The sequence below is a fragment of the Pygoscelis adeliae genome, unplaced genomic scaffold (assembly GCF_000699105.1).
Source record: "Pygoscelis adeliae isolate BGI_AS28 unplaced genomic scaffold, ASM69910v1 Scaffold166, whole genome shotgun sequence".
NCBI lineage: Eukaryota > Metazoa > Chordata > Aves > Sphenisciformes > Spheniscidae > Pygoscelis > Pygoscelis adeliae.
The window spans coordinates 3,579,983-3,598,156 of NW_008825156.1; the positions used below are offsets into that span (position 1 = coordinate 3,579,983).

General features: G+C 36.7%; 1 protein-coding gene across 1 annotated transcript in view; it reads right to left on the reverse strand.

Annotated features, from left to right (window-relative positions):
• OTOG (otogelin) overlaps positions 1 to 18,174 on the reverse strand; it is a 108,761-nt gene that overhangs the window by 38,369 nt on the left and 52,218 nt on the right. The window contains exons 21-30 of the mRNA XM_009328550.1: positions 18,064 to 18,171; positions 13,846 to 13,984; positions 13,457 to 13,591; positions 12,199 to 12,345; positions 11,447 to 11,566; positions 10,470 to 10,586; positions 8,796 to 8,952; positions 7,731 to 7,757; positions 4,708 to 4,875; positions 2,271 to 2,549 (exon numbers count right to left, since the gene is read on the reverse strand). Coding sequence (XP_009326825.1) covers positions 2,271 to 2,549; positions 4,708 to 4,875; positions 7,731 to 7,757; positions 8,796 to 8,952; positions 10,470 to 10,586; positions 11,447 to 11,566; positions 12,199 to 12,345; positions 13,457 to 13,591; positions 13,846 to 13,984; positions 18,064 to 18,171 — 1,397 coding nt within the window. The remainder of the gene's footprint in view (positions 1 to 2,270; positions 2,550 to 4,707; positions 4,876 to 7,730; positions 7,758 to 8,795; positions 8,953 to 10,469; positions 10,587 to 11,446; positions 11,567 to 12,198; positions 12,346 to 13,456; positions 13,592 to 13,845; positions 13,985 to 18,063; positions 18,172 to 18,174) is intronic.

An 18,174-nucleotide genomic window follows, 5' to 3' on the forward strand; every position in this document is an offset into this window, starting at 1 on the left:
AGGAAACTCAATATGCTTTTGCCTGTGCACTCTGGAGCTGGTGTAACTTTTCCACTAACTTAAACAAATGCTGCTGTATTTTTAGACCATGTAATTACCCTACATCAGCAGGCTGGCCCTTGTGAAAGTACACTGGAGAAAGATTCGAGCTCTATGTTTCTCTGCTTATAAAACTCTGAAACCCAAGCCCTCGGATGTGGTGATTAATGAAATGCCTCTTGATCATTTGATCTGATCCCACTTGCTGAGGTAAATTGTTTTAGTTTTCCATTGGCATAGATAGGATTTTTTGGTATAATGACTGTAGGGTAAAGACTTCACACTTGAAAAGACATACCACTCTGTGTTAATGGACGACCACTGAGAATTGGAACATGTCTTAACCTTCTTCATTCCTCCCTCAAAGATAAAAGACTAAGGAGATATTTTTGTTATGTCCAAAGAAAGTTCCTTGCTTGAAATGCTGTACGAACATCCTGGTAATAGCATTAGCTCTGTAATTCTGCTGTTCAAAAACCTCAACAGCTCTGTGATTACAAGCATTTGTCAAGAGGCAACAGGCATTTGGCAATGACAAAATCTGTCATTTTTTTCTGAAGTTGGAGTGTGCCAGTCAACAGCTGCATTAGGCTGTCAGCATAATGCACCGCAAAACATCGGCAGATTCACAATGCCACCATTAACACTTCAATTCAATGTTTTGATAACAAGAAGCTCCACGAGGCATACAGTTGGCCTCTTCTGTCATAGAAGTCGATGCCTGCTTCAGATTTGTCTGTGCTGAGATTCAACATGGTCACTGTAAAACATGGCCAGGCCATGCTTCATTTGTTACAATATTTCATTTTCTTTCTTTGCTTGTAAAACAAATTTCAGTTTCAGAGAATGAAGAACTGATTTCAAAAAAAGGTATTGCCAAGAATACCTATTAAAATACTTCTGCTACCCCAATAAATGAATTACTAATGCATTTGAAATTACAGCACAATAAAAAGCTTTAGGACATAAAAATAAACACTTGTAGTGATTTTGGAATTTCATATAACACACAAAGGCCAGTGGTTTCAGCAAGTAGTAGTTATCGCTGAAGTTTATAAAGTTATATGAAAGCATGTGATGTATCTGATGTATTCAAGACAAGCAGACACTAAAGCAAAAGGTGGTTTCATGAATAATCTGCTTTGTTTTATTTTATAGGCCAATATAATTTCTTGCATCTTGTTCTTGACCTGTAAGGCCATCTTCATTTCAGCACATGGTTCCCAAGTGTTTAAGAATATGTGAAAACAGTTATTCTTATTATTTCTTTTCCTTAGTAATCTAAAAAAGAAAGAGCTTGATTTATTAGTGATTTTTTTAATGTGTGTTTTTTGTCATCTGTTCTTGTAGAAGCAACTTCTGGATCCAGCTCATACAAAGGGTCCTAAGAATATCGCCTACATTTCTGATCCTTATGTCTCAATGGAATGGGACTACTATTAGAGGAATGGGAATCTCTCAAGTGGGTAGAAACACTCTCACAGCAGTCTACATTGTGTATTCAAGAGCTGTAGCTCTCCAAGAAACAGTAGAGAAACAGACATCTAGATCCCCAAGAAGAGGCATGTATCTCCACTTAGATGGTGCCTGAAACACTAGGGGATAACATCCCAAAAGGCAGACCCTCTGTGAGTGGGTACGTGGATGAAGGTCAAGGTGTTTTTCAGGGGAAACACGAGGTTGGGGAGGTGTAATCTGCAGGCAATGTCCTTAGCACTGGATGGCATGACCTCTGAGGAGGCCACAAAGCTTGCAATGAGAATCCACTGTACAGAAAACTCTGTTGGTGGCAATCAGAGGGAAAGGAAGAGAAAACATCATCCACAGACCTTAGCTCTTAGAGGTGCATTCCGTTCTTTTCTATTCCCTTTGTGAATTCATTATTCATCAGCATGAATCTTCTACTCCTTAAGAATTTCCTCACCACCTAGAAAGCAAGTATTGCCCAGAAACTATACACTAGCCTATGTATTTCCAAAACTAGTTGGCAAATATAGCTAAGTTGTGTGTTAGGCTATTTAATGGCTTTTGACAAGAAAACAGAATCTCATCCTCACTACAAAGCTCAGGGAAGAAGATTTTGAGCCTGCATGTCACAGATTATTCACAGCTCCCAGTGATGTAGGGGAGAAATAAGCAATTTTGTCACCTCTGAAAATATCAGTACCATTTAGCCTGTATTTTCACAGGGAGCAAACTGCTGTTCATAAAATACTACTTTAATTACCTACCTACAAGTTTAAAAAGGGTCGACAGTCTGAACTCCTCTGAATGATGGTACTTCAAAAGCTCAACTGAAGAGGCTGAAACGTGGATGAAGTATCCTGGTTTTGCAAATGACTCAAAGGAACTGTATCCTGAAAGCCATGTATTCTTGTGAATGACATATGTAGATCTGTTGTGAAACTCTTCACTTTTCTCCCATTTAGAAAGAACAAGAGTATTATTAGAGGCCAACTGAAGAAAATAGTTTGGTCTCTCAGCTGTTTCAAATGAAATCAAGTTGGAATCTGAAAAAAACACACAGAACTCATTTACTTGCTGATATATGCATAATAAACTAAACTCACTCTGAGGTAAACTCACTCACTACTGATGTTAGTAGCATCAGCAATGAAAACTGACTTTGGCCTTATCAGTGAAAATAGCCTGGATCTTGTAAGAAAATATACTGTATAGAGATTGCAGAGTGCTAGATTCTGATGGATATTTAGTTTTCTAAATATCCTACAGATTTCAACAGGAATACAAGCAGATTAAAACATTTGCCCACACCAGGATAAAGGAATATAGCCCCGCAGTCAAGCAGAACTTCAGTTTACAGCCTTCACTCAGCCATATATTTAATAAAAATTTAAGCTTCATCTATCTAGCTTTACAAGTAACGTTTGCCATCAGGAATTTATAGCTTAAGAGCTCAGCCTTTCATTAAAAATAAATTACAAAAATGATTTTGCATTCAGCTTACAGCTTTATGTCTTAATTTCTAAGCGGTCAGCTCTCTAGCCCTTCCCCTAAGAATAACAGCAAAGTCTGTTTTCTGGCAAATGTACCCACATGATACCTTACCCTGAAAACAGTACTGTTGATTTCAAGCAAGCCTCTGTACAACCAATTGCAGAGTGGCAGATCTTGAGCCCATTACAGGCATCTGTTGCTCACAGAATTACTTCATTCTGTTTTGCTGTAAACTCTGCTATTCTCTTGAAAACAGCCATTAAACTACTGTAAAATCAACTAACCCTCCAGGCCTGGGTAGCATTTCTTGAAAAAAAGAATGCATAGAAAAAATGGTCTCTATTAAACAGATAGACTATCACATTCTGGTATAACACTTCTGGAAGACCAACTTGTTTTCTGAGCATAAAAAGTTCAATTAACCTGAAAAACATAGTGGCACTTGTGAATATCTTTTTATTAGTTGTCTGTAGCAAGTAGCTATTTGATAAGTAACAATGGACAGTCAGTGTGATTTATAATACCTGCCATATAGCCAATCAGTACATCAATGCCCAAAACTTTCCATTGTCTACAATTTGTCTGAAACTGATGAAACACATCCATTTTTCTGAGGTACCAAAGAACCAAGAACACAGATATATAAATGAATACATGGATATGAAACATATTGTACTGATTGTATAAACTCCTCCATGGCCAAATGATGAAATGCCATTTGCTCAAATTGGACTATAAGGCACAAATTCCATTTGCCAAGTTAAATTCTGAGTGATTTTTATATGGGAATAGAACAGTAGGACTGACCTTCCCTTTCCAAACCTACATTGAACGCAATGTACAAGTGTCTCAAAACTATGACTAATAAAAGAAATCTGGCCCTGGATATTCTGTTACATGAGTTCTTGTGTCAGTTCTACAGACAGCAGTATTACTAATCAAATGCTTGTCATTTTTTCAACTGACCCATATCCCTTCTTTGATTACACAAAGACAGCCACCTTCAGGCTGTCCAAAGAGCTGATCAGGGGACTCTGGACAGTAAAACTGTATTGAGACTCAAGTGCTCTGTGGGCATTAAAATTGCTTATGCAGACAACTCTAGCATTTAATCAACATCACAAAGTGCTGAATATATTCTTGTAAGCTTTCTCCACCTGTCTGAAGGTGTGCAAGACTTCTTTTGTCTGCTGAATAAGCAAGCAACACATTCCTTCAGTGGAAACTTAAGTTGGGACCTGAAGGAGACAAATTTGCAGTATACATTCTTACAGAGCTCAGGTTAGTGACAATGGGCATCTCTGTACAAGTGGGCAGACAATGAGCGGTGGTGGCAAAGCGAGTGAATTAGGGAGTACTTTTCTTGTATCATTTCTCTCCCATTCTTTCCCATGTCCCAGTTCTGCCAGAGGAAAGGTGGAGGGAACAACACATATCTGGAGCACTGGGCTACAAACACTGGTTTGGTGCTTCTGAAGGTTGGGGCGGGGGGAGCTGTTGCTTTTCAACTAGAAGTATCTGTTTATAAAGCTACAATCATCTAATTAAAACCAACCAAATGAAAATTTTGGCAGACAACATTAAGGTGCACAATCACCTGACAGATAAAGAAAATATTTTTTGACCCAGGTCTATTCTTAAATGTAGGCTTGTATTCAAGGGCAGAATTTGCTCTGCCTTATTTAAGCCTCTAGGTTACAGCGACTTTACCATGTGCTTTGGGTTTATAAAGTCCTGAAGTCAGCATAAAGCCCACTGCATGTCCAGGAACAATATCATCTTCTTTCACTGGCAAAACAACACCATCCACCAGTTTCACTGCCATTACAAATTCTCCATCCAAATAGCTGACCAGTTTGTATGGGCCCTTTCCCAGAGCTGTTGAGGGGGGAAAAAAAAAAAAAATCAGAATTACCTTTCATGTCAAGTGTCACAAATGCTTGAGCTCTAAATATTATGATACAGCACATAAATAAAAACACATCTCTCTACTCTGAAAATAGCTCTAGGTGCCATGCGCTAAACTATAATGACAACCAAAACAAAGCCAAACTCCTTCAGAAAATACCTGTTCTGAAAACTGTCCAAAATACCTAGTTTCAATTTTCAAGATTCATTATTAGCTTCTCTTTTTCCTCCCTCTCATCCACTTTGGTTTCATAGTCACTTTATTAAAGTTAGCTGACTCCTCGCTATTTGATTTAGAAGTAAATAGTGTTCTACAGACTACCCTGAGATCCCTCTAAACTGTTTATTTGTATGGTTGAACTGATTATACACTTCTTACTAGTCTTTAAAACCTATTTTATTAGTGTCCAATGTGTGAGGCATTTTGCAGGGAATAAAAGTTTGTTGTCATCAAGTATTGAAGAACTCCTTGAACAGTGTAGATACAAATGTAACCACTGGGAAGTGAGACAGGAAGAAATCAGCATCATAAGCAAAAGAATGGTTGTATTTTACCTATAAGTAAAAAAAGCCAGAAGGATGTGGTTATAATTTCACAAATCTTAGTGTCACACCTCCTCACTTAGTTCCAATTTCACTGCAGAAAAGTATTTTAAAGTTTATTTTTAAATGTTATTCGAAATTATTTTTGTAAACTTCTCTGTTAAAACCAGGCATTTTAGACCACACCTGAGCAATTCACCTCACTACCATTTTAACCACAAGCCAGGATGCGGCAAGCATACATCTAAGGTAGAAGTTTCCCAAAACTTCTCAGCTGATAGTTGCAGCTAATACCATTAACCCTTAAAGTCTGTTCCCACAGGTTAAAAGTTTGGACTGCAGTTTGCAGCCCGCCCTCATATTCTGGTTCTCCCTAACCTTAAAATTTATTAAGAGTTTTGAAATCCTAATGAGGCTGCACTACAACCAGAGTTTTAGACTGTAATGGCATAAATAGGTGGCCAGTTAGGACACAAGCCCATGCCTAGCTAAACATGTACAGCAATACCTGGTTACCTTCAGTGCAGGGAGTTGAAAAACATTTTTAGAATTACTTAAAACATCTAATGTTCTGGAAATGTTATTTTGTGTTTAAGTCTCATATCTCAGGCCCATCCAAAACTTGAGAAACCACAGGTACCAGTTGAGAATTTCCCCTTACCAAAGACAAAAGGCTTCCGGCTCCTGCTTCTAGTAGGACTGGAACTATTTCACTCTGGATTCATGACAAAGTTACACAGAGAAAACCTCTCTCTGGTCTAAGAAAGTTTCTTAACCTTCCTGTCTCCAAAACTAAGTAATTCTGGGCAATGCTACTATATTTGAGGTAGAGAAGAAAATCTTCAGCATAGAGATGATTTTTTTCCCCATTGGCAGCTCTGAAACATCCTATGTTGAATACTGATGAGCTGGATTAGCAAACAGTAGGAAGATACAAAGTGAGAAGTACATGATAATCGTGTTTATTACAAGCTGGTCACATGCAAAACTCTCCACTATTTCAACTAATTTCTGTCAGTGAGAATTCACAGTAACAAGTAAAACTAATAAGTAACAAGTAAAACTAATAACACACTTTAAAAGTATATGTTTTCATCGAACTTCATTTCACTACTACCACAGATGTTAGAGGTACTGCACTTTCGATCTGTTACAACTGCAGTAAGATTATCTAGCATCAGACTATATTTCATTTATGAAACAAAACAAACCAAAAAGGAAATGTAAAACTGCAATCACCTCTTATATTTAACTGGCCTTTATTTAAATTAATTTAAAGGCTTAAATAGTGATTTAGATAAAATTCCACTGCATTAGCAATTTGACCCCAGTCAAAAATCTTTTCAGCAGTCGGTATATCAGAAAATGTAAATTTCTTGGCCATATTGTTTGGGCCTGGCATGCTGCACAAGTCTCGTCTAATTTAAACTCAGTCCCTCTCCAATATCTTTCCGGGGGTGAGCTGCTGTAATATGGAGTCTAACAGAAGACCAAAATATCACGAGCCATCTGGATAGACAGGATTCTACACAAGCTTGATAAAAAGAGTTATAGAATAAATAGCAGGAGTCCTGACCATTCCTCACATCAAGCTGGCTTGCAGTGCTTGTATGTATACCACGTCTAACTATGCAGACACTCGCAATGTAACTTTAAAATAGTCTGAATGTATATTCCAGTGTTAATGCAGCAATATAGCACCCAGTGCAGATTCAAGGTTTACTCTAGCACCTTGTACAAGTTTTCCACCTCTCTCTGAGAGCCATTCTAATGCAGCAGCAATGCTTGTCACTCAGGAACTTAAAGTTAGGTCAGACATACCTAAATGGAGAGTTATTCTCCGTTTGGGCACAAAAAGTTGAAATATCTTAATAGCTAGCTCCCTCTGGAGGCTGCACAGAAGATCATGATTGGTTTAACAGACCCACTGGGTATCAGTTTTGAACTGCAGTAAGTATGCCTTAAGCAAGTAGTGCCACTAGTACTATTGGGTTGAGTAGTCTATTAATTACTTAATGATTTACTAATCATGATCCATAAACGCAAAGAAAATGAGTTAAACACATATTTTTGGGAAAGACCCAGGAATAAAAAAAGATTATGAAATTAAAACCCTTTGAAAAAGCAAATTAAACCACTAAAACAGAATCTTGGCTGTATAGAAATAATATAATCATTCGCAACTGTTTTAATTAACACAATTATTTTTACACAAAGTACTAAGACTTATATAAAGAAACCAAAGATTCTATTGACATTTTATCAGCTCCTTTAGGACTTACCTTTGTTGAAATATTCACAATCATAAGCTAAAAAATAAAAAGAAAAGAAATGCAGTTGCAGGCATTCTACTGATAAGCAGGTTTTCTATTACCCTTTACAATTAAGAGGTAAGCCAAATGCTTGGCCAAGTTAGATCATACACAAACATTTATTTAAAAAAATATTGCCAAATATTTACTGCTTTAAATAAAATACTAATTTAAACTACACTGATTTAAATAAAATACTGTTTCCTAGCAGGAAATACTAAGCTTACATACCTACAGCTGTCTTTTTGTGACCTCTAGTGGTTAAGACTAAGCTTTGCTTCTTTCCGTGCTCACATTAAAACACACATACCATTTATATATAAAATATTAAGAGTAATCCTCTCGCTCTACGGCAAATTTGCTGTGTGACTTTGAACTAGCTGCATACTCTCTCTGTGCAACTGCAGTTAGAAAAATGCTTGTTTCCTTCCATTCTTTCCATCTTTCCCTTTTTTGTCACATCTTTGAGGAAATTACTGTCTCTTTTTAGGCATTTGCACTAGGTGCCATACAAAAAGGCCTCAGATTTTTTTGCAACTTCTAAGCATTGTTGAATAGGGGTACTAAGGTAATGACAAAGTCCTGCTTAAAAACCTACTTGTTTTTCTTCAGAAGACCTTTATATTTCATACTTGCTTTGGGGGCAGTAGTAAGGCAGCTATGTTTCCTAGACCCTGTCAAGAAGTGAAGTCCTCCTGAACATGGAAATTACTTGAGCTGTTAACTTTGCAACTTTGCTTTGAAGGACACATGCCACATCCTAATACAGACTTCCCATGACTTCTCCTTTCACATGATAGGACAAGGAAATAAAAATAGAAGAGTACCACCCACAAATATGGAAAGAACCATGTAATCCAGCTGGACCAAAATGAATACGGAGGGCAGTGAGAGGCACCCACTCATCTTCCTATCAGTGTGGCTCAGTGATTCAATTCATGGCCCCAGATAACTTAACGTGATTGATTTTTCAGGTCTGTGTCTCATGAATGCAGACAGTGACAGCCACTGGCAATGCTAGTTAAGTAAACTTACGACACACTCTAGGGGACCTCCAGTCTATAGCAACTCCATGCTGGCAGCACTGATGGGCATATGCTGATACACTTGTACAGAAACACTCACAGTCACCTCCTTGGTTACAACCACATGTATCTGTCAAGCAGTTTGAGTAAAACCAGGTGACGTCAATCTGGAAATATAAGTATCACTTATCAAAAATATTCATACAGACACTGGCAACAATCACCTCAATACAAAGCTATTAGTCTTTCAAAATTTAATATATAAGACTTCAAAGTGTTAAAGATTTTAATTTAAATGTTTCCTGAAACACAAGAAAAACAGTTTATTAGAACACATCATAAAATCTTGTACAGTACTTAGTAACACAATTAAGTCAATGACCCATTACGAACATGCACACTGAGATGCTTATGTGAGCTTGTGTTTTGTATGGTTTTGTAATATTTAAACCACAATAAACTACAAAGAAGCTTATGAAATAAGAGAAACTCTCTCTGAACTGATCACAAATCAACAAATCTCAGAAGTGTTAAGAAAGTTAGATATATATAAAAAGTAAGGAATAATAAAGTAGATGGAAAACTTTTTTTCATGTGAGAGTGGTTCATTCTCTTCATATTATTAGACAATTTCACAGGCAAATTTGTGATTTTTCCCTTAGATTATTTTGAAGTCTTGTCTTAAGTGACAAAATTTCTATGAAAACAGTCAATGCTAATTTGCTTATTGAATGGTTACACATTCTATATGGATTTACACTTCAGTAATACCTACACAGTTATGAGGAACTTAGTTGCTACCTACCTTATACAGTGGACTAAACCAATGTTACATTAATACAACTTTAACATCTGCTTCCACTTTCTTCCAAAATAACATACAAAGCAACCCTGCAAGATTCCTGGTTGTCTTTCATATGAAATCTCCTTTCTCCCTAGGAACCATTCTGACACTTACACTCTTTAAGCCATGCACACAGTGTCAATACCTGAACATCTTGGGGTATGTCATTTTCCATATAAGACCTAGCTCTGGAAATCAGTCCCCCCACCATCCCCCCCCTCCCCAATTCTCCAACTGAACCTGAGCCTGTTGACTGTCAGAACATGTTGTATGGCTCATTTATCTCCTTAGATGGTTGCCTGAGTGAGGAGATACATCCATCTTTTTTCTAGGAATGAGTTCTTCACATCTGATACCGCCTAGATGAAACTTCCAGTTTATTTAAATATGCCTGAAAAATGTGCATGCTATATAATACATTTGAGCAAAATAAAACAAGTGGTTATGTTTATGCAAATAGTGCTTGGGATAAAAAAAAAGATAACACAAAAATTGGGTAAAATTTTGTCTGTGTTAATTACAAAGTGGGCTAATAGGACTACCCATATTGTAGAATGCTAAATTGGTGCCAAAGTGGCTTACTGTCTAGGTCAGCTAAGTGCAGATAGTCATTACAGGTCCAGTTTACATTTTAGAATCATTCACATTTTAGAATCATTCACATTTTAGAATCAGAATAGGTATGGGTTAGACTTTCTTCGTATTCTCTTTTGCTATAGTAGTCACAATTATTATGTTATGGAAGACAAGATGAAGATGTAAAGTGATGCGAGTTGAAGAGTAAAGTTTCTCTAGTGATATGTTCACTTTCACATCTTTCTATACGTGACCACAACTCACCACTGGATGGCAAGCTTCAAATGCTTCACTTAACAGTATTCCACATTCCTTCTTGGCAAATGGCTCTCTAAGGGGATTCAAACCGCATGGATTTCGAATGTCAGAGCTGTCAACACACTTAACCAGAAAGCAAAATCAAGGTGAGAAACTTGTTTCATAACCACTTTGTGTTTGAACTTGGAAAGCATAGTTTTGTTTTGTTTTTTTTAAAAAGAGATGTAAAACACAAAACAAATGCTTCATTTATGAAACTAAAGCCAAACTAAGGTATAGAATTAAAAGGAGATGCTAATCTGCAGAAAAGGAAAAGTACACAATCTGAAGAAATGTTCTCTCATTTGACTGAGAGCAGCAGAAAAACACATACGTACATATAGGTGTAAACAGAGCTGCCATGCAGTCCCAATCTGCAGTCCTTACACCTGAATAGTCTAGCTTACATACATAACAAAGTTCACTCGGACGACATATATTAGAAGTGTCAGAAATCAGATCTTTTTATTCTAACTACTAGGAAGGAACATTTCTATGAACAACACTAGACACATGACGTTAAAAAAGTTCAATTTTTAACTTTACAACATATGGAAAGAATATTTTTTCTTTTCATTGCTACGGTTTCACAGTTAAATATTTCCCAGCTATGAAAGATCAGCTAAACTGACAACAGAGTCTAAAGTGAACCCACAATTCTTCCATTACGTAAAAAAAATGACTACTGTTTAAACAACATCTTCAAAACCACTTGTAAATTCAGAATATTGTACAGCATTTTTCTCTACACTATAGCACTGTGTAGAAATAAAGGTGATTACTTTCTTCTCCTTAATGGATTATGATATCTGTAAGAACCATTGATGTTGCCATTTGCATTGCTGCCTGATTGATACTTCCAGGAACAAATTTCTGATTTCATTCTAGATAAATTATATAACAGCAAAAAATCTACTAGCAAACACATTCTTTTTACTATGTACCTCTACAGCTGTCCAGCTGTTTCCAAACTCTTGTGAGTTTGTTAATTCAAAGTTATCTGGAGTCCTCAATTCATTTACTGTCTTCAAATCAAAATTTCCACATAATCCAGTCAATTCACCCTGGGAAAAGAGAGAGAGAGAGAGAGAGAGAGATAAAAACCCCCATATTTCCACATGATACAAAACACTACCAGCCACGACTTTTCAAAACTTGCTTTTTAAGTTCCTGTCTTCAGTTGCTTAATTATAAGTTTGTCAGAATTTGATTCTTTTCAGCTAAATTTCAGCCAAAACAGTTCAGCTCTTTGTGATAATAAAGCTATGGAAAATATTTTATTTTTACAATATCAGTATTATTCCCTTTCAACTAAGTATCTCCAAGCCTTTGAGAAAGGAGCTGATCTTTTGTTCACAGAAGTGACCTGTTTGCTAGCTATGTGCTTTTTTATGCTTCAGCAAAATAACACCTGCTCCAGTCATAAAGAATGAGTGCTGAAGGAGAATGTTGCCTCAAAGTTATTTGTTTCTGTTGTTACAGAAGTTAGACAGTAAGTAGTCACTGGGAAAAAAAAAAGTAAATGAGTATTTTAATTGACAAGGTAGTTGAATGCTTCTCTCCTTGACTCTGCCAGAGTTCCTATATGATTTCTGACACATTGTCTATTCTCTGAATAATGATAACATGTCTTACTTAATAAGACTTACCTAAATACCTCAAAGAAATGGCAATAAGAGTGTTGACTTCCACTTACCTGCCACTGATGACCCATCTGTACATGAACTGTTGTTCTCTGATCCCAAAGAATGGTGGTGTGCTCATCAGGAAAGTGAACAACAGTGAAAAATCCAGCTTTCCATAACTGTATTTTTTGTAGTTCATCTATGTAACTAGATAAGCTCTGTTCAAAATAAAACAAGGCAGCTTATAATGTAAGCAATGTCTTCACAAAATGTTCACTTGACAGGAAATGAAACACCTAAATAAAATGAACGACACTCTTCCCAGACAGAAGTCCAAAAACTGACAGAAGGCCACACACAGGGAAAAATGCTTAAACAAAAGTGGTATGGATTTTGATTGTGAACTGTGTGTATTTTTACAATTTTCGTATTTTAAAAGTTGATTTTATATCAAATTTACAGGATGGGTAACAGCAACTGGAGTGAAAATTAAAATGTTAATGGTTCATCTGCGAGGTTAAAAAAAAAAAAAAAAATCAGTCTTAAGGTTCCTGGTTATGATTTTCACTTAGTTATACATTATTGCATTCAAAAGGTCTTAGCCACACGCTTTTTTTGAATGTAGATAGGTATAAAGATGCATGGAGCATCTTCTTGAAATAAGGAATTGCCTAAATATGTCCAGAGATTGCCATCTTATTTACATAAAGCATTCTTCTCCCCATCCAATAACAATCAGCTTCCGAATTATTTGGAATGGACTAAGATGTTTGGTTTAATTACACAATACCTCATACAAAGAGACACAACTACCTTTGTATAGTCAGTCTATAAACTGTAAATAGTACTATTTATACTAAAATTATTAAATACACTAAATATTTACAGCAATAGAGTTTGCAGTTTGGCCAAAAGAAAAATGAAGTTAAGGCTGTGGAGGATATACCAGGGACTGCAATTTATTTTTTACAGCTGTATAGGAATATTCCTTCTATACATTCTAGACTAGACTAAGTAACTCTTAGTTCTAGTGGAGTTAGTAGCAAAACTCCCACTGACTTAAAAATATCTGGATTTTTCCTAAGACACTAAACAGGAATTAAGTCTAAACAAAAGAATTACGATCATCTCATCTAACATTTTCGTGAAATATAGACAAGATTTTGTTTAAGGCTTCTATTGACCAATTCAGATGTGATCAGCATTCATGGTAAAGATATTTACGCCTCTGCTACTTAAGTGACACAGTCAGTTTTTGCTAATGAAAGAAAAAAATCCCAGAGAAGTACATATGCTACCTTTTGATCAGTGTTAAAGACTGAAACTTACTGGATTTCCAGTTTCATCATCAAATATTAAAAAAGATTTTCCAATATTAATGAAAATGTTTTTTCTGCAAATGATTCCGGTATTAAAGCAGTTAATATTCTCTATAATAATAGAAAAACTGGTTGAAGAAGTACCCTGAAGAAAAAAAAAGAAGAAATGGACACTTTAAAATATACTAATATAAATATGTATATTGTTACATAGTTCAATTAGCAGAAATCTCAGTGTATAATTATGTTATGTATGATTCAAAGTCTAAGCAACATGAAAGCTTAAAAAACAGTATGTAGGACTCAATAAAATGTACAGATAGGAAATAAGTAGAAGGATAGTTTTTAACAGGTAGTTTTAAAATCCAGTTTTACAGAGGCTTTACAAAAAAGTCTTACCTTCACTAGGTAAACCTTACAAGTTCCAACAAAGTCAAATGTTAGTCCATCAAACGTTCTGTAATGCCGATCCCCATACGCAGTACACATTGATGGGCAAGGATGGAAGGTACATTGGAATGATCCATGCTGGCAAATGCTGAAAAATGTATGACCAATAATGGTAATATCAACTCTAACCACGGACAAATTATTACAGCTATTGCACTAAGAAGCAAAAAAACCAAAAGCCAGGCAAGTATGACGACTGTGGACAGAAGCATTTTGAAATGTTAACTAGAAGCAGCATATATAAATTGATTCTCTGGGAAAAAATGTACATATTGAACCCATACAGTCTGTGTGTTTCTTCCTGTTAGAGTTTACAGGTTCCAGAATATATAGACACCAAAAGGGCATTTCTCTTGTTGAAACAAGAAATCAAAAACTGCCACCCAAAGTAATAAAATTTATTCTCCAGTAACTCACATCAATAACGTGCCACAAGGATAAAGCTTTCTTTTTCAGCTTCTCACAGAACATTTGTTTCTATACGAGCTGAATCTTAGAATCAACAAGCAATGTGTCCTGTTAATACAGTCTTTACTCACTCTCTGCTTGAACGAGAATTTCACAGAAGTGCAAAGGAAAAATTTCAGTAGCACTATTTTGGTGCTTAGGTTCCTTAAAAGAACCATGTTTCGGGTTGTTGGGCATTTTTTTTTTCAGATGCCTAGGTATTATCATCCCCAAACCCTAGCCTAACAGTTTAGGGGCTTCCAGAATAGTTCGAATTCTGTCTATAGCCACCTTAAGCATCAAAACACTTTCATCACACATAAACTAAGTGACTGTTCAGACCCTTCTGAACTACCTTTGCTTTGTAACTGCCTAACAGCAAGGCTTTGCAGTACCAGATACTATGTCTCTTTCTGCATCACCCTCTTGCAATCTAAACACTTTCAGAAATGACATAAGATTTATAAATAATAGTTAGAATTTCACTTCCTGTATCCACATCATTTTTAAAATGTTATTTTTTTATGTTTCTAAATCACCTGAACACTAAAAACTTCCCTCGATAAAGACAGCAGAGCTCGTGCCCTGATACAGCTTTCCTACAGGTATATTTTATAAATACAGGTTAAGCTAAATACAGCATGTGATATAATTTTGGCACATATCTAACTTCATTTTCAAAAATACTGAATTTTCAGTTTCCTGATTAAATGAATGCTTCACATTTTACAACTAAAGTTGTCATTAATCTGACTTACGAAAGTATTTGACAAATCACTAATGTTTGGCATCTGTTTGCAAAAGAGCAGCAATTATCTAGAAAATCTAGGCAGCTCCAATTACTAGTAGCATCGTGTTTCCTTCTGCTCCCTTACAACCTGGAGTAATTTTGCAGATTTTCCAAGACTCCGCTTATCCCATCATTGATTTGGCCCACTGCTTGTGTTTTGTGTAACTACATATATAAATACACTAAGCACATGGCTAAAATAAGTTAAAAGTACGAGATGTGAAAAGTGTTTGCTGTACCAAAGCACAAGTAGATGGCAGTAGGACTCACCCAGCTAACTCTAGTCACCTCAAAGCTGTACCTAAGGCAGGAACCTAATCAATCCAATGGAGAGACAGGCAAATAGAAGAAATTATATTTGGACTGAAAAAATAAGTGCTGCTTCTCATGCTCCCTGTGAGACATTAGGTTTTAGTTTTACTCTTGGCCTATTCAAACCCTCCTCCACATGCTGCTCTGTTAAGGGCTCGTGCAGAAACATTTCTTAACATGTAAAGGGTAGGGAGCTCCTTCGCATACTTTCTTGTTCAGGAGTCTTAACACGTTTACAGTCAGAAGGAGGGGCTTAAGAAGTACACAATGTCTTCGAAGTCCTCTGCACCAGTCTTGTTTCATACTAAGTAAACTAACATTTAGTTACCAGAATCTAGAAAGTCCTCGTTGGAAAAGCAGAGCTACTAGCATCTTCCAAACTCCAACTAGCTTTTTAAAAAACTATTTCCAAGAAGTATTTGTTTAAGAACACAGAAGGCCCAATTCAGCAGCCCACAGAGATTAACCAGCATTTGTTCAATGGTCTCGATGTATGACAGCAAACCAGCATAGCTAACTGCACCACCCATCCTACCTTGCACAGCACAGCACCAAAATGCTGCTCTGATACCTTCAGTTAGTGTAATAACCTTTTGTGTTTAATCTTGCCAGCACGTGTAAACAGTATGAGGAAGTTGCACTGAAAACCAAACTTGGGAAACCTAGAACCGCAGTTCAGCCAGACCCCAGAGCTTGGGTTGAAAGTTCCTGACACTCCACTGGTAGTTTTGCCAATTTAAGAAATTATTTTATTTGCCATTTTACTGTTCAATAGACAAATCAGATTAATAGTTATGTTGTTAATACTACATCAGATATGAATAAGATGATATTTAGTATCAACACACACTATTTCTGTGCAATAAATAACACTAAAGTCATTATAACTGCTATGAGGGCCCAAGTAGGTTTTTTTTCATGAGTATTCTCATGCCTTGCACGAGCAAAAATGCACATTTCCCTTGACATATCAAATACATCCCTGCATACACACACAGCAATCTCAAAGACTTTCTGCACTTTGTATCAAGCAGAGCTTGTTGCAGACTTCCTATCTGTCAGTGGACAACTGATTGCCAAAAAGCCATTATCACTTAATCTGTCTTTGCTTCTGGACGTGGAAGACTAGAAAATCCATGACAATCTTAAGGATTTGTACATGATTTAATGGGCCTGGCCCATTTCTGGCCCCAGAAAAAAAGAGAAGGCTAAATATCCAGTATCTTTCTGCCTGCACTGCTGCTGCCTTTGGTGAAGTCTTATACAGATTAAATGGGATACAATAGTTCTTTCTGATGCAAGCAATCCCACACCAGGTCCAATTGGAGAGGCCTTTGGAAATAAGGGGGTGAATAACCCGGGTCGCTTTACCTGCCTGCCCAGTGGAGATGGCTTGTAAGTCGCTTCACCAGTCGACCAAAGGGCTACAAATTTCTTCTAGAGCAGATACTGAGGACCTGACGAGAGGCAGAGGTAGGCAGTCAGCACAAGGCTGGAGGGGGCAACGACATCCAGACAAGGCAGTGATTAGTGCTGACTGGACAAGCCTTCACCATAGTAGGCTATACTGAGCTGTGCAGGCCAGGAGCAGTAGTTTACCAGGTGACACCAGTTAGATGTTCCTGGTAAGCTAAAAGAGGAGGACAAAAAAAGGAACTGCTCTGCTGAGAAGCTAGAGGCTACACCACTACCATAGTATCTTGATGCTTGACAGTACAGCTGATTTTTCTGAGGCTCCGGTAAGACAAATAGTGCTGCTTAGTGCCAGCTTGCAACATTCAACAGCGGTCAGAGAAGAAAACAGGCGGGGACCATCAGGAAACAACTTTGTTTCAGGATCATGCAGATGTGGTACATTTTCACATCTTAGCTCTTGTGAAGCTTATTGAAATGGTAGTGTACCACGTTCTACTGAGGGTGCTCAAGGAAACTTTGCAGAGTAACGTAGCTGTAGGGCATGTGCTGCATTTACAACGCTGGATAGTAAAAGGAGTAGGTTTCTGCATGTATTTGAGTGATCTTATCAACCTCTGTCTATTGGAACACTTCCTTTAAAAGCCGACTAATTAATGAGTTATCTTATCCACACATGCAAAATTAGCAACCAATTCATCTGTTACTATGCTCAGTACATGATGTTGCTGATTACTCTCCTTAATTTATCATTGTAGCGGGCATATACTTATGGCCACAGGGTTATGTTTCAGGTCCTTAGACTGCTCAAATTCAATGCTAAATGTGAAAATGAATAAGTAAAAAGCTTTAACAAATGTCACTCAGGTGTAATATTTGAAGGATTTTACCTGTACTTTAGGAACACTGGCCAAGGAATATTAGTTTAGATTACCTTGATAATCAAAACAATGATTTTTCTAAATCAAGCTTTTTTAAAAAAAATTCTCAAATAGCTCTTATTTTCTTATGTACAAGTTCCTTGAAACAACAAACCCTAAAAAAACGTCATTTTAATAGCTCTTTGAACAAGTGTAAATACAAAATTAGGGTAGATGATCTACCAGAATCTGGTGTGAAATTTATGATTAAGAAACATGAAAGAAAAATCAACCCATAAATAAACAACTAAAATGAAATAATCACCTAAATAGATCTCTGCTTACCATGTATGACAGGAAGAAATGACTTGGTCACCTGGAAAGTATTCCTTTCCTTTCCATGAACATGGACATTCATCTGCTTCCAGGCACGCATCCCCATGTTTAACAAGACTA